This window comes from Nelusetta ayraudi, unplaced genomic scaffold (genome assembly GCF_046127955.1).
Source record: "Nelusetta ayraudi isolate G7.1 ecotype Tasmania unplaced genomic scaffold, CSIRO-AGI_Nayr_v1 ptg000026l, whole genome shotgun sequence".
Lineage (NCBI taxonomy): Eukaryota > Metazoa > Chordata > Actinopteri > Tetraodontiformes > Monacanthidae > Nelusetta > Nelusetta ayraudi.
This window is the reverse complement of record NW_027466076.1, coordinates 12,096,622-12,110,430: the sequence shown is the minus strand read 5'-3', so window position 1 is coordinate 12,110,430 and position 13,809 is coordinate 12,096,622. Positions and strand designations below refer to the sequence as shown.

Below are 13,809 nucleotides of genomic sequence, written 5' to 3'. Positions count from 1 at the left end.
GGGAATGTGGAGTCATCCTCCACATCGTCCAAGTCATTTACCTCCAGCAGGTCAGAATTGGCGTCATCAGCCTCCTCTGTGTCCTGCTCCATCCCCAAGATATCCTCAAAGAGCGGAGGCATATCAGGGGACTCATCTTCCATCATGTCCACCCAGCTCCGTGTAGCTCGCGGGGGATGGGATGTGGTTGCAGACTGTGTTGAGGCAGCCGGCAGACATGGGTCGTGACTACTGGCTACCGCAACCCTCAGTCTCCTCTCCAAAATCTTCTCCAGCATTGTGGCGCAATGGGGACAAGATTGAGGATCCGCCAGTGACGCTTGTGCGTGCTTGACGCCCATACAAGCTATACACATGGGGTGGGGATCCCTTCCCGAGATTTGCGACCCGCACGACGCAGGGCATTCTCGGGACAGAGAGCCCGCAGCCTTCGTCTCCTGCCCTTTGGCGGGGGCTGAAGACATTGTGGCATACAATGGCGAAAAATTCGCTGAGAAACGGATGTGTGCACTCGTCGCAACACGTTAGCGGACACACCGCGTTTAGCTCAGCTAACAAGTTAATGCTAACCGAACGAGGCTCGTTGTGACACGTTGACTTGCTAACAGCGCAACGCGTAACTATTGTGCTGCCAGAGAGCAGTACGTTTTTACACGAACCCTACTCCCGTCGAAGCCAACAAATGTCCTGAAGACACCAACCCAGCGGATCCAAGCCGATACCAGAAACCGCGTTCGGCGACGCAATCCTTAACGGGACGTCTACGAACAGTTTGGGTGGGTCGACTGTGGCAGTGGGTAGGGGCGGGCCCCAGGCACAGTTCGACCTGTTTTTTTTTGTATTTCCATTTTCACCCCAACTGGTCTCGGCAGACGGCCGACCTCCAGAGTCGGGGTCTGCTCCAGGTTTATTCCACTTGATACATTTTCCTGCCACTGCTGATTGTGCAAAGCGCTTCGAGGCGCCTTTGGCTGTGATTTAGCACTTTATAAATAAAAGTTGATTGATTTAATTAAAAAAAAGAAAACACACACAATCTCTGAGTTGAGGGCAGAGGGCCGGGATCTTTCCTTTGGATAGTTGAACCCTGAGCTGGTGTGAAATGTGTTACGACCAGATTGAGTACTCGCAAAAAAAAAATTGAATAGGGTGAAAAAGCTACGGTCACAGTTTAACATAATGAAATAAAACATCAGCTCTGGAAGGAAAAACCTCCTCCTGCCCATCACAACTGTCGCCTCACTACCCACAGAAAAAACCAGGAGCCACTGCCACTGTTTTTGGAATCAAGAAGGCAGAAATATATATGTATATACATATATATATGTATATATATATACACATATATATATATATATATATATATATATATATATATATATATATATATATATATATTAGAGCTGTCAGTCGATTAAAAAAATTAATCAGATTAATCGCATGGTTTTCCATAATTAACTCACGATTAATCGCAAATTAATCACATTTTTTTAATCTGCTCTAAATCTACCGTAAACTGATATAATAATAATCATATCAACATTGGAGTAGGCAAATACTTGCTTTCTGCAAATGCAGCATGTTTATTCGTGTTGGAGCAATGACAAGTACTACTAACAAAACAAAAGATGCACAGGTTTGTGTCATTCAGTTGTGTGTGTGTGTATTTGTTTAATCTCTCTCGCACTCTGATACAATGTACTGTCCAGTAGATGACTGTGACAATTAATTACTGTGACCTATGTTAAAGGTCACAGTAATTATCACTGTAGCCTTTTACAGCCATGATTTCGTTTATTTATAGCGTTGCTGTCATTGTCCATGCCACGTTGATGTGAAAAACAAAACGAAACAAAAAAAATCCCTCTCGTAAGAACACAGCCGTCCTGTCCCGGCGGGCACCGTTTACAGTTTAGCAGGCCACCTGGGCTCACTGTCATTGACAAGGACACCTTTCTCCTCATTACACCTCAGTGAATTAAAGAAGATTTGGAAGCTATCATTTCGAGGTGGAAAAACAATCCAGTGTGGTTTTAAAAACAATTGTGCAGTCACGACTTGCAGATAAACAAGCCGGTAAGACGGCAACTGCACAATGGGCTCATGTTTGAACGGAGAAAACACGGCACAAGAGAGCTCTCTGTCCTCCTAACGAAAAGCAGCAGCGTTTTGCTGAGAAAACAAAAACATCTGAAGATTTAATTATTTAATGACGACGAGCTATTACGCCAAACGTTACAGCGGTTCAGCAGAGCTTTAATAAAGCCTCAGCAGAAACAAGAGTAAACAAAGAAACACTTCTGGGGTTAACGTGAGGTTACATCAAGTCAGTTTTTCTTTCTTCTTGTCTTGTTTCTTTTGGAAGCACATTTGTCCTACTGATGGATATTTCACATGCAAGGCAGTTGAAAATCTTTGCTCTCTGGGAACATCACGCACATAAATAATATGCGCACTCCTGCAGAGGCTTTTATTTTGTTAGGGCTGCAAGTACAAGCGGTAAGAGGAATGATGACTGACTGAAGCATCCTGCTTGTGAGGGTTCCAGCAGTCTGCAGAAAGACCACCACTGCTCAAGGATAGAAGTCGCTGCATGCAAACACAGCTTTCACCTTCCATTTCCTTCACAAGTTCAAAGCAAACATGATCTGTTGCATCGTCAGAGCCTTTCTTTTTCTTATGCATTATTTATAGGTCACAGAACCAAATCTGGTCTTTTCCGGAAGTATATTATCCACACAGAACAATACAATCATAAAAATAACATGGACTGTTTTCTTGCTGCTGGTCACATGATGAGGTTTCAGTCTCTTTGTTTCTTGGTTCTATGCAGTGACTTACTGAAGCTTTGTTAACTGTTGGTACAGTTATTTCCTTTAGATCCTACAGCTCTAAGGAGCTGTAAGTGGAAATTTAGCCAAAACTGAACAACTTCTCTAACTTCTCTAACTCACACTTGTAAAAATATCTTCTTATGTCCCATATTGATGCTCTGGAAGTTACCTTTTAAAATATCAAATTGTTCCGCTGAGTCCCTTTTAAAGGGTTAAATTATATTACCATTTTAATATATACATTGCATGTAAAAAACAATAACAAAAAAAACAACCCTCAGGCTTCAAAGATCCTTCAGGAAATTCTGGACTTAATGTATGAACATGAATTGGTTTGCATCTTTTTCCTTTTTAATGTGTTTGCTTTGAATTCACGACCCATACAGACCGCAATACCTTGTCCACTTCAACCAATGAATTAACATGCTAGGTCTGTACGCAGGTAAATACCCTCAAGCCCACAGAGTTATTGACTGCCGAGCGAGTCATTATCAGCTTGCAGTGAACTCCCAGTCACTGAGGAGTGCAAATATACATCACAGATGTCCGTGTTCATCGCCTCCAGGCAAAGCAGTGCATAAAAATATGTTTTTTTTCCCTTTCTGGCAATCAGACGGCTTCTCCTGTAAAGCCAAGGGAAAGCCGTAAAACCTTGGTTGATCTGTGACCGCAGGCGTCCTGCGGCACCGCTGTTTGACTTGCCGAGAGACACCAGGACTTCAGCAAAGTCTTTCTCTGAACCTCATCGGAGCCGGCGACGGAGGAGCTGGAAATTGTTCCGCAGCAACACATCGAGCACACAGCCCAACGGTCTCGGCCCGGGAGGGCGGCGGCGGCGCTCGGTGCGAGGGCCGGAGCCGAGGGCTGGGGGTGCACGTGTCCCTGGCACTGAAGAGCCGGCGTCCCGGTTCTCAAGCAGCGCCCACGGAGCACGCTGTGGAAGGCCTTCTTGAACTCCTGGCTGGAGCACGGGTAGATGATGGGATTGATGCAGCTGTTCAGGTAACCCAGCCAGAAGGTAATCTTAAAGATGGTTTCTGAAGGCTTCCAGGAGGGGAAGATGGACCCTTGAGAATGCAAACAAACAAGATGATTAGCACAGGAACACAAACAGGAGCTACTAGTTGGGGCATTTCTGGTTGATGAATGATCGTGATCGCGATGCAGTTGAAATGTTGGGATTTCAATTCCCTAATCATTCATGCTGGAGCATCTTCTCATTGTTTCAGGATTCTATAAGCAGTTATCTTTGGTTGTAATTTAATGTCATACATGTGCTCTGTATAAGTATGAGGAATTCCACCTTAAAAAGTAGAACATTCTGGTGGATGTTTCCTCCCCACGCCCAATTAGTTTACCCAGTGTGTAATTTTAACAGCACAGCTCATGGAGCTTTGCCATTTATTTTACTTTTCTATGCCTAAAGTGGTTGATAATCAAATGGAAAAATAATGACGTCCAATTTGAATAGAAGAGACTGTCGGTTTGTTATTTTTTGGAAGGGTTTCTCCAAATGTTGTCTATGGGCTCTTTGCCAGATGAGTGTTTTGAAAGGGTTTTAAGGGTTTAGGAACCCCCCCGCCCCCCGCCCCCCACCCCAACCCCACCGGTGTGGATAATCCATTGATAATATAGAGTTATTATGACACATGAAGTAAATACTGAAATGAACAAGATCGCTTCCCACCACCAAGTCCGCCTCAGTCGGACATTCTCTTATTGTTACATATTGTTCATTTTTGGTACATATGGAACAATAAGTTACAGTGTGATAAATGTGCAGGCTACACTTTGTCCACAAGAGCGTTACAATTCTGTACATGATGAGTTTTGAGGGAGGAGGACCTCTAAAGGTCACACCAGGCACTGTTAATAAAAGGGAATTTACCTACTTACGTGAATTTGGCAAAACCATCGCCTTATAGTTTTACGACCAATCCATAAACTCATTAATAGGCATCCAGTGTGTGTGTTCCTCTTTTAAAAATCTTTGTTTATTGTTCCTGATCAAATGCTCCACCAAAACAGTGTCATCCAAACCAAATTTCAGGCACAAAGGACTTCTCATCATAAAAATTAGCTTCATAGCCATTAAGTTTTTTCATCAATCATGGTCAGTCCACTGCTTTTTATATGCTGTGCCGGCCAAGGTACTGCGCTGGAGTAAAGATGGCCTCCAAGTAAAAAAAAACAATAGGCTTTTTGTTTCAGCTGCCCTGTGAAAGAGGAGGGAGAATAAAATGCTTTTCAGCCTGGTGTTGCTTCAGAGACAGAATAAGCCCTGCGCTACGAGCCGTGAAGGTCTGTCCACTTTGAAATTCACAACCGTCCCCTGTTGACTTTCTAACTTGGAAAACTGCAGGGTGGCTGAAGATGCCTCCAGACATGACAGGCCATTATGACACGTGCTCCTTATCTAACGCGGCATTCACAGGAGACAGCATTATTTTTGGCTCATTTCATTCTGGCTGCACAGCTCAAGGTCAGAGGAGATGTTTTGATTTGGTTGCTTACGAGCGAACGCTTGGACGCCTCAAACAGAGCACAGCCATCCCGGGTCAAGCAGTGATTTGGAGGAGTCTCCCCCCCCCCGCCAAGCGTTCATAGAGGAAAACTCACATTCAGCTCTCCGCAGGACCATTTTGGGCTGTCAGTTTTGAGTTCACTTGAAATACAGAGAGGAATGACTCATTGCACCCCAGCTTCTGAGAAGAGGGACTTGACTACTGTGAGCTATAAATAGTCATGACTTTGGCTCAGAACAAATCCTCATTATTTTCATGTCTGGAATTTTAAAAAATAAATGACACATTTCCGCTTATACTCACTGTGCCAACCAGGTTGTTGCCATCCTGGGCAGATGGTATTTTTGTAGGGTCGGGATGCAGCGATTCACAGGTGTCGCCCAGGAAAATGGTCGCAAAACGAAGTTTCTAAGGAATTCTACAGCTCGTTAAGCCATCGTGCGTGTGTGCTGCTCATGTAGTGAAGCTGAACCACATATTGTTTCTCTGGGAACCAATGATAAAAGTAGCTTAGGCAGTGAGCCATCTGTCTTCCTTCTTATCTGCGGCAGTCCACACGACCTTGTTTGGCACGGGCGCCGGTCTGATATGCATGAGCATATGAAGTGGAGGCCTGTTGTACTTGTGAACATCAAGAATGCCGACTTGGACTAATCTCTGTGCTCACTTTGGATGTTATTTAGCTTGCTGGGTGGAGCTGTTAATATTGCAGCAACAGAAATGCGTTGACTTTAACATTAGCTAATGTTAACACTGACGCTACGTTAAAATCAACACTATCATTACATGCAAAGCCGCAAAGCTACAGAGCAAGCTAACTTTGTAGCAATTTGTTGCAATACATATTTTGAAAATTCATCTTAATCTGAATGTGCACAATTACAATAATAAGCACGGTCAGCGGAAAGATTTGCTACTTGTTTGTACTTGACATGTGCAAAAAAAGAGGCAGTTGAGTAATTGTGCCATTGAAACCCAATGAATGAATGAATCATTTCAATAATTGGTGGAATCAACAATAAGGTGGTAATTAGTTGCAGCACTAGCTTTGGCTCTGGCCAACTGCCAAAACGTATCGTGATGTTGTAAATACTGATTTAGGTCAATTATTCTGGACTCCCAAATGAGTTGATTTGATTGTTATTGTGCAACATTAATCCCTGTATTCTTAGGCCTGTTATTCAGCACATGACAGACAGCAGCTTCCAGTGACCACTCTGTTGACAATCAGATGTTTTGCATCCGGCGGTTCCCTCTTTAAATAAGATTGCAGCCTGCGTATCCAAGGGACTGACAACAGAAAGAATGAACACACACACACACACACACACACACACACACACACACACACACACACACCTCCTTCCAAACTTTAAGTCAGTTTAGATGCAATTAAGATTTGAGATTCTGCCGCTCCGTGGTTGGCTTGTCACAGCGGTGATAGCGCTGTGGCTACAGTGGTTAGCCCTTAAGAATTTAAGCATGGACTTCTTATTAGAACATTAAATGTCCAAACGACAATGGAGGTAATTTGAAAACTCTTTCTTTGATTTGTTTGATAAGTGTTGGGCTATGTGTCAGTCATGCTCCAAAAGTACAAGGAATCCCAGACAGGCCGCATGCCTGACCAGTGCTCCATGGGAAGACAAAAACCCTGATTGATAACTGCCAAGCCCTTTCAGAAAGTTTGGAACTTTGTGTTAGACTGATGTCAATTTGCGATCACCCTTTAGTCGGGCATTTCCGGAAAGTTTAATTTCACTTTTATGACCCATTTGTAAGGATCAAGAACACAACACAAGCGTATGCAATCCAAATGAAAACATATTTGCGAAAAAAAAATCGCAGCGGTCGCGTACAGAAAAAAAACCCATATCATATCATATCAACAATGAAAAGTGTTGGAGAAAGAAATGCTTATCAGTTTTTAAATTTGAAAAATGATCAATGATTTTTGCGACGTTGCCCACGGGGTGTTGTTAGAAGACACAGGCAGGTACCTACCAATGGGCAAAACCAGGAAAAAGGGCAGCCAGCACAGAATGAAGCACCCGACAACGATGCCGAGAGTCTTGGCCGCTTTCTCCTCTCTTGGGAACTTCAACAGTTTCTGCAGGGAGAAGGTGGCGCGTGCGTGGCCCGAGCTGGAGTCGTCGTCCTCCTGCCTCTCCATGGGAGCCGGACTGCCTCGGTGCACTCGCAGCATCACCCCGTCACTCTCGACCCCGTCGCCCTTCACGCCCTGGCTGACGGGCTTCGTCTTCTTCTTAGCCACGGTGTACACGCGGCAGTACATGGCCAGGATGATGGCCAGCGGTATGTAGAAGGACCCCAGCGCAGAGAACAAGGCGTAGCCGGGCTCCTCGGTGATCCGGCACACCGTTTCGTCCTCCGGGTCAGGCTCCTTCCAGCCAAACAAGGGCCCGACGGAGATGACGGCGGACAGCGCCCACAGGGCCGCCACGGCCGTGAGGCCTCGCCTCCCGGTGGCGATGGCGGGGTAGCGCAGCGGGTAGCTGACGGCCAGGTAGCGGTCGATGGAGATGACGCACAGGCTGAGGATGGAGGCGGTGCAGCAGAGGACGTCCAGGGCCGCCCAGATGCTGCAGAAGGGCCGGCCGAACACCCATCGGCCGAGGGCCTCCGAGGTGGCCGAGAAGGGCAGGACGGCCGAGCTGAGCAGCAGGTCCGCCGCCGCCAGGTTGGCGATGAAGTAGTGCGTGACCGAGCGCCAGTGGTGGTGGAAGAGCACGGAGAGGATGACCAGGATGTTGCCCAGAATGCCGAAGACGACAAATACCACCAGCACCAGGCCCAGAACCACCGCCTTTGGCAAATCCACCTCAGGGTGGGCAGAGAGGCTGCAGTTGGAACACTGACCCGACGCTGAAAAAACACTCTGGTTGTCCGCAGCAATCATCCTTCGCCATTCAGTGTTTCAGGCTCTTCTCGCAGACTGATAGTACACATTATTCGTCTGTTCCGTAGGCTACAGAAGGCACCTCAGCTCCTTATAAGGTGCAGCGTGTACAAGCTACCCCACTGGAAGAAAAGTCTCTTGCCAACCTTCACCAATCACAGAGTTGAAGATCCTTGGCAGGCTGACATTATCAGCTTTGAGAAAATAAAAAGGACTGCCATGCAGTTTGTCACACGCAGTCCAGAATAGCTTGAAAGAAGTGAAAAATATGCATTTTTTTCTGTTACAAGGCAGTCTGATGGACTTGGCTGTCCTGTCGAGACTCGCTTCGAGCCTTTTAGTCTGGCAACCTGGAAAAACAAAACAAAACAAAAAAACATGAAGAATATTTCACATGTTTTATTTTTCCCCCTTTAATGACGTGCCAACGTATACTTTTTCTTCCGCTGTCTATTTTTGGTCAGTTAGAGAAAAATGGCAGTCAAGAAGTGAGACCTAATGGATGGAGATGGCTGAAGAAAAAAATAAATAAAATTCCCACACATTTATGCTTAAAGAGCAACAATATTACTCATCTTAGAGGACAGTCTGTTTACAATTTATTCTCCCCTAATTGCAGATGCATTAGAGACAGCTGAGGTCACGCTTGAGTGAACATTGGCATTCACAACCATTTTTGCATTTTGGAAACATAAACGCTTGCTTGTCGAGGACTCAACAAATTATTGGGCAGAAAAAGTCCAATGATAAAAAAGAACCCTTCATGTTTTTTCAGACAGATCGGCCCTCTTCTTGGCAGAGAAACTGGAAAAGTGAGCTATTTATCAGTGATTTCACTTTGAAATGCAAAGGAAAATAACTTGGAGCTTTTTGGGTCAGCATAAGAGGACAATTAACATTTTAGAGTCGATTTTTTTTTTGCGCCCAGCTGCAAATTTTGCATCCTTCGGGATGTGACGATCAGTGGGACTTCAAATCAAGTTTGTAACTATTTAAGTAGCAGTTCAAACTGGGAGGCTTGTTGATTATTTATTTCAAACAATATTTCAGGCAAAAGGAGCAATTTTCCTTTTGTGCCGCGAGGCACAGCGGAGTAGACGCCGAGACACTTGCCCAGACGCACTGGAGACACAACGTGGCGAATGCCGAGTGAGGAGGGAGAACCAACTAACGGTGAAATTGAGAACGCACCGTTGACTTCAGAAATTTGACACGTGGAGGCATTTTGTTTGCCGCTGTCTAAGAAAACTGAGAGAGGAGAAATGGCGACGCAGCGCTCGGTGGAGAAACAACGTGCAGAGACAGCGGCTCTCCGCTTTACGGGGGCCGAAAACAACAGGCATTTCAAGATGTTTGGCTCAAGCAACGATGATTGCGTGCCGATAACACATGTGGGACCGGTTCGCTTGTAATTTGACTCACCAGTCATTATGTGCCAGTGGGTTCAACACAATAAGAAGCACTCAGTTTTTTTTTTAGCACATCCTGTAAAATTGATGGATGGATTGTTTCAAAAATGTGTTGGATGTTAGAATGAGCTGCGACTGAACCCCCTCCTCTCAGTCTTTTTATGTTGTTTATACAAATTGTTGTAGATACAAAAGCACCGCAGGCCTGGAGACGCCTCACTGATTTAAAGCACCAGTGATTGTCGCATCCTTTGGGATCAGCAAATTTGTCCACTGCATTTGACCCATCGTGACCCTGAAGGAGTGCTGGCAGCAGCGGTGCCATGCCCAGGAATCATCAGGTGACTTAACCCCCCAATCCTAACCCCAAATACTGAGTGCCAAGCAGGGAGGCAATGGGTTCCATTTTTAGAACTCAGCCGGGGGATTGAACCCACAACCTACAAGTCTCGGGGCGGACACTCTACCACTGGACCACTGAGCTGAGCGCTCACCACTTCGTTTTAAGAAACACAATTAAAGAGACAGATTGTCGCGCTCCACTAAATAAGAGTGGAGAACAACACCACTAAAGGGCTTAAATGAGGGCAAGCACTGTTCTGATGGATGCCATCCCTAACACTGCACTCTTCCAAAAGCTGTTGCTCCAACAGTGCCTTAACAAGCAGTCTGTGCAGTCTCCACACTCAGCAGGTGTTACTACTAAGGCTCATTAAAACATTCCCCAACAATTCAAAACAACAGCGCTAATATGATAATAACAGATTCAATTTCCTCCACTTTCTTTTCAGATGTGCTGCTCATGGCCTGAATGCATCTTTATACAACAGTGTCATTTGAAAGGGAACACGGACAAACTTTCCAAAAATATCATATGGAAATAAATTCATTCATTCATCTTCTATACTCGCGTATTCCTATTCAGGGTCACAGGGGTCTGCTGGAGCCTCTCCAAGCTGTCTTAGGGCGAAGGCAGGTGCCACCGTGTCGCCCTGGAAATAAATTTATAAAACAACTGAGAAATCAGAAATAGGGCCACTCGCCTCTTCCTAACGAGTTTTAGAATTCTCGTAAAATAAATGTTACACAAGATATTTTAAAATGAGCAACTTATTCAATGAAACAATGGCACGGTATTTCTGCAGGCAAACTCCTGAGATTCAGTTAGCTTTTTACCATTAACTTGTTTCCTAAGTGTAACAGCGCCACTGGATTTTGAATTCAATACAACCCCAGTTATAACTAAATGCTGTTGGAAAGTGAAACGCGCAAATTTCATAGATTTTCAAGGAATTAATCATTTACAGCGAATTTCACAAAACGATATCGTTTGTAGAGACGAACTATTATGAGAGAGATCAAAAAGCAGAAAGGAAAAAAAAAAAAAAATACAGCAGGTGATGGAATGCGAGGTGACGCGTTCAAGGTGATATGTTCAACCACTAGATGCTGCTGTTGAGTCTCACACAGACTCACAATGATTTTATTCCATTATTTTCACCAACAGTAGTTTAGGGTCCATAAAAAAAAAGCTGCGGGAAACAGAAGAAATTGCCACATTAAAAAGAAGAAAAAAAAAATGGTGGAAAAAATGAAAAACAACGTGGGCACGCACAAGGGCTCCGCGGTGGTAAAAATAATGCCGCGGGTGAAAAGAAATCATCCGTGGCATTATGAGAAAACCAGTCGGCCGCGCAGGGAGGAGATAAATGAAATGGCAGATCGTTTTTCCGAAGAGCAGACTGGTGCCTGCGATGGCTGCCTTAAAGGTCTTGCGTCTGTAAGCCGCGCTCTAACTCAGCCGCAAGATGACGGGGCCAGGAACTGAACCTGGAGGAGGGCACTATACGTTATCCCACTGATAGTTCCACTCACCGCTGCTCTCGGCGAACGGTGTCGAGAGATCTAGGGAAGTCGCGGAGATAAAATGCCGCCTCGGAGTAAAAGGACGGCGAGATAAAGCCTTTCGGAGGGGCTTCTCACGCTTGTCACGTGTGAGCGCGGGATCAAAGCACCTTCCCGTCGCCGCATGTCCCGCCACAGGAGTGGATGAAGCGAGAAATAACGAGAGAAAAACCTGGGATGGTTTCGTCGGGTGAATGCATCTGAATTGGAAATACATTCGGGGTTGGACAAAGTCACAAAAAATGTTTCATTTTAATTTGTGATGGTACTATTTAATGTCTGAATTAAAGTTTAAGCGAGCTAAAAATCTTTCTCACTCTAAATATGCTGCTGTGGGTAACAAAACCAGTGCAGCGTTCAGAACAGTCACCGCCACAGCCGGGAGGTCCCAATTTGGATTTCAACTTTCTCTCTGTGCCTGCGTGGTTTCTCTGCGATACCTCCCACGTCCCAAAGACCCACACATTGGACGAACAGACAAGTTTCCGTGAGGTGTACCCCATCCTTTGCCACGTGACAGCAGGGCTAGGCTGCAGCCACCTCTGTGACCTTGAGTGCAAGATAAGTGGCGACAGAAAACCGATGGATGATATTTCCCACTCAAGACAAAACGGAATGAATCCCGACGTGCAGCACATTTAACACACTCCCTGTCATCTTCTCTGCGGGTCCCAAACTTGATTGAAAGACAAAAGTGACACGGGGTCAGTTTCACATATTAAACTCCAAAATGATGGGGTGCCTTTAGAATGTTTTAGCTGCCTGGATTCTAAATCTGGGAGCGTTCCTCTACTTTCATGACATAGTCCAAACAGTGGTTCTCTTCCCACCTGCTCACTTAGGGATATTGGCAACAGCACGCGTATTGGTTTTGCTCTTTTTCTTATCCCAGCACTAATGTTGTCTAAAATGAGTCAACATTTTTTTTTCAACAAACAATAAAGCAATGTCATTAGTATTACTCAGAGCAGAGACACAATCAATATTTGGAACAGCAAAGCATAATTTGTCATGTCATAATTTGGAGTAACATTGCCAAATTGTGACCAAGTGCACTTTATTCCCAAAGTTCTTAATTTAATTTACTTTCATTTTAGATTACATATACTGTTGGGTTGCTGCTTGATCCATATATTTATATTATTTATCTTTTTTTTTAATCAACAAACAGACAAAAAGTTAATAAGTGCAAAAATAAATAAATAAATAAATTCTGATTATGAGATTATCCAATTAATTTTCCACTCTGTCATTGCCTCAGTTTAACAATTCTGATCAAGCTTCCTTTGGGTCACGTCTTCATTTTTCTCGAGATAACCCTGGGCCACCCAAGATTTCAGAAGTGACATTTTATTCCACCTACATTGTCCTGTGAACCATTTCAGTCACGATACTTCGCTACTGCATTATCATGATGTCAAATGGAATATTTCAAATTCATTTTTGAGGGGAGCGTTGCCCCTTTTGGGGAGGGGTGGAAAAACAACCGTTGCCAGAGGCTAATAATTCTAACCCTCCAGGAGATTCCTTTTAAAAATGTATTCACCCTAAACACAAGCTGCACGAGCATGCTGCGCAATTTAAACTAATGGCGCTGCAGCGATGTGCAATCCAGGATGGTGTCATTCAGGAAAACATCAGATATTCAAGACACGTGCCCTTGCAGTCTAACTCCAGTTATTTTTTTAAAGTATTAATATACGACTTCCTGAACATTCCCCCCCCCCCCTCCTGACTTCCACTTGGCCAAGCTTTGCAGAATAGACTCCACTTTTATTTAGAGCCCTGGAAATGGAATCTGAGCACCGCCTTACTGTAAACGTATGGGTTCCACTTGTTCTCGCTTTTACGATAAGCCTTCTTATTATGTAAATAAACTAATTTCCACAGAGCGCTGCTATAGTAGCTCTTAAAACACACACACACACACACACACACACACACACACACACACACACACACACACACACACACACACACACCGAAACTAATCATAACACGATCGAAAAGATCCATTTAGGGAAATTGGGAGCCACCAACCTGCAAAATAAGCTTGAAGATAAGGAGAGGGGGGGGGGGGATATATATGAAGAGAATACTCTTACCTTCCTGTCTTCGCCGGGGTTTCTTTGCAGGCAGCCAGCCAGCCATGCGTTATATTCTGCCGGGTCCAGTCGGCAGGGACCGGGGGGCACCCCTCCCTCCCTCCCTCCCCG

The 13,809-nt window shown here is 44.8% G+C and overlaps 1 protein-coding gene across 2 annotated transcripts; it reads right to left on the bottom strand.

The window, feature by feature from the left end:
* Positions 1-2,191: 2,191 nt before the first annotated feature.
* adra1ab (adrenoceptor alpha 1Ab) lies at positions 2,192-13,809 on the bottom strand. Of its 2 annotated transcripts, XM_076029859.1 has the most exons (3): positions 13,699-13,809; positions 7,364-8,629; positions 2,192-3,901 (listed from the first exon to the last, which is right to left on the bottom strand). In XM_076029859.1, the coding sequence occupies exons 2-3, from the start codon at positions 8,277-8,279 to the stop codon at positions 3,444-3,446; spliced, it is 1,374 nt and encodes a 457-aa protein (XP_075885974.1). In that variant the 5' UTR covers positions 8,280-8,629; positions 13,699-13,809; the 3' UTR covers positions 2,192-3,443. The 2 variants fall into 2 exon arrangements, 1 of the variants encoding a protein (XP_075885974.1); XR_012927097.1 differs by lacking the exons at positions 7,364-8,629; positions 13,699-13,809 and adding an exon at positions 5,663-6,401 and having other exon boundaries at positions 3,772-3,901.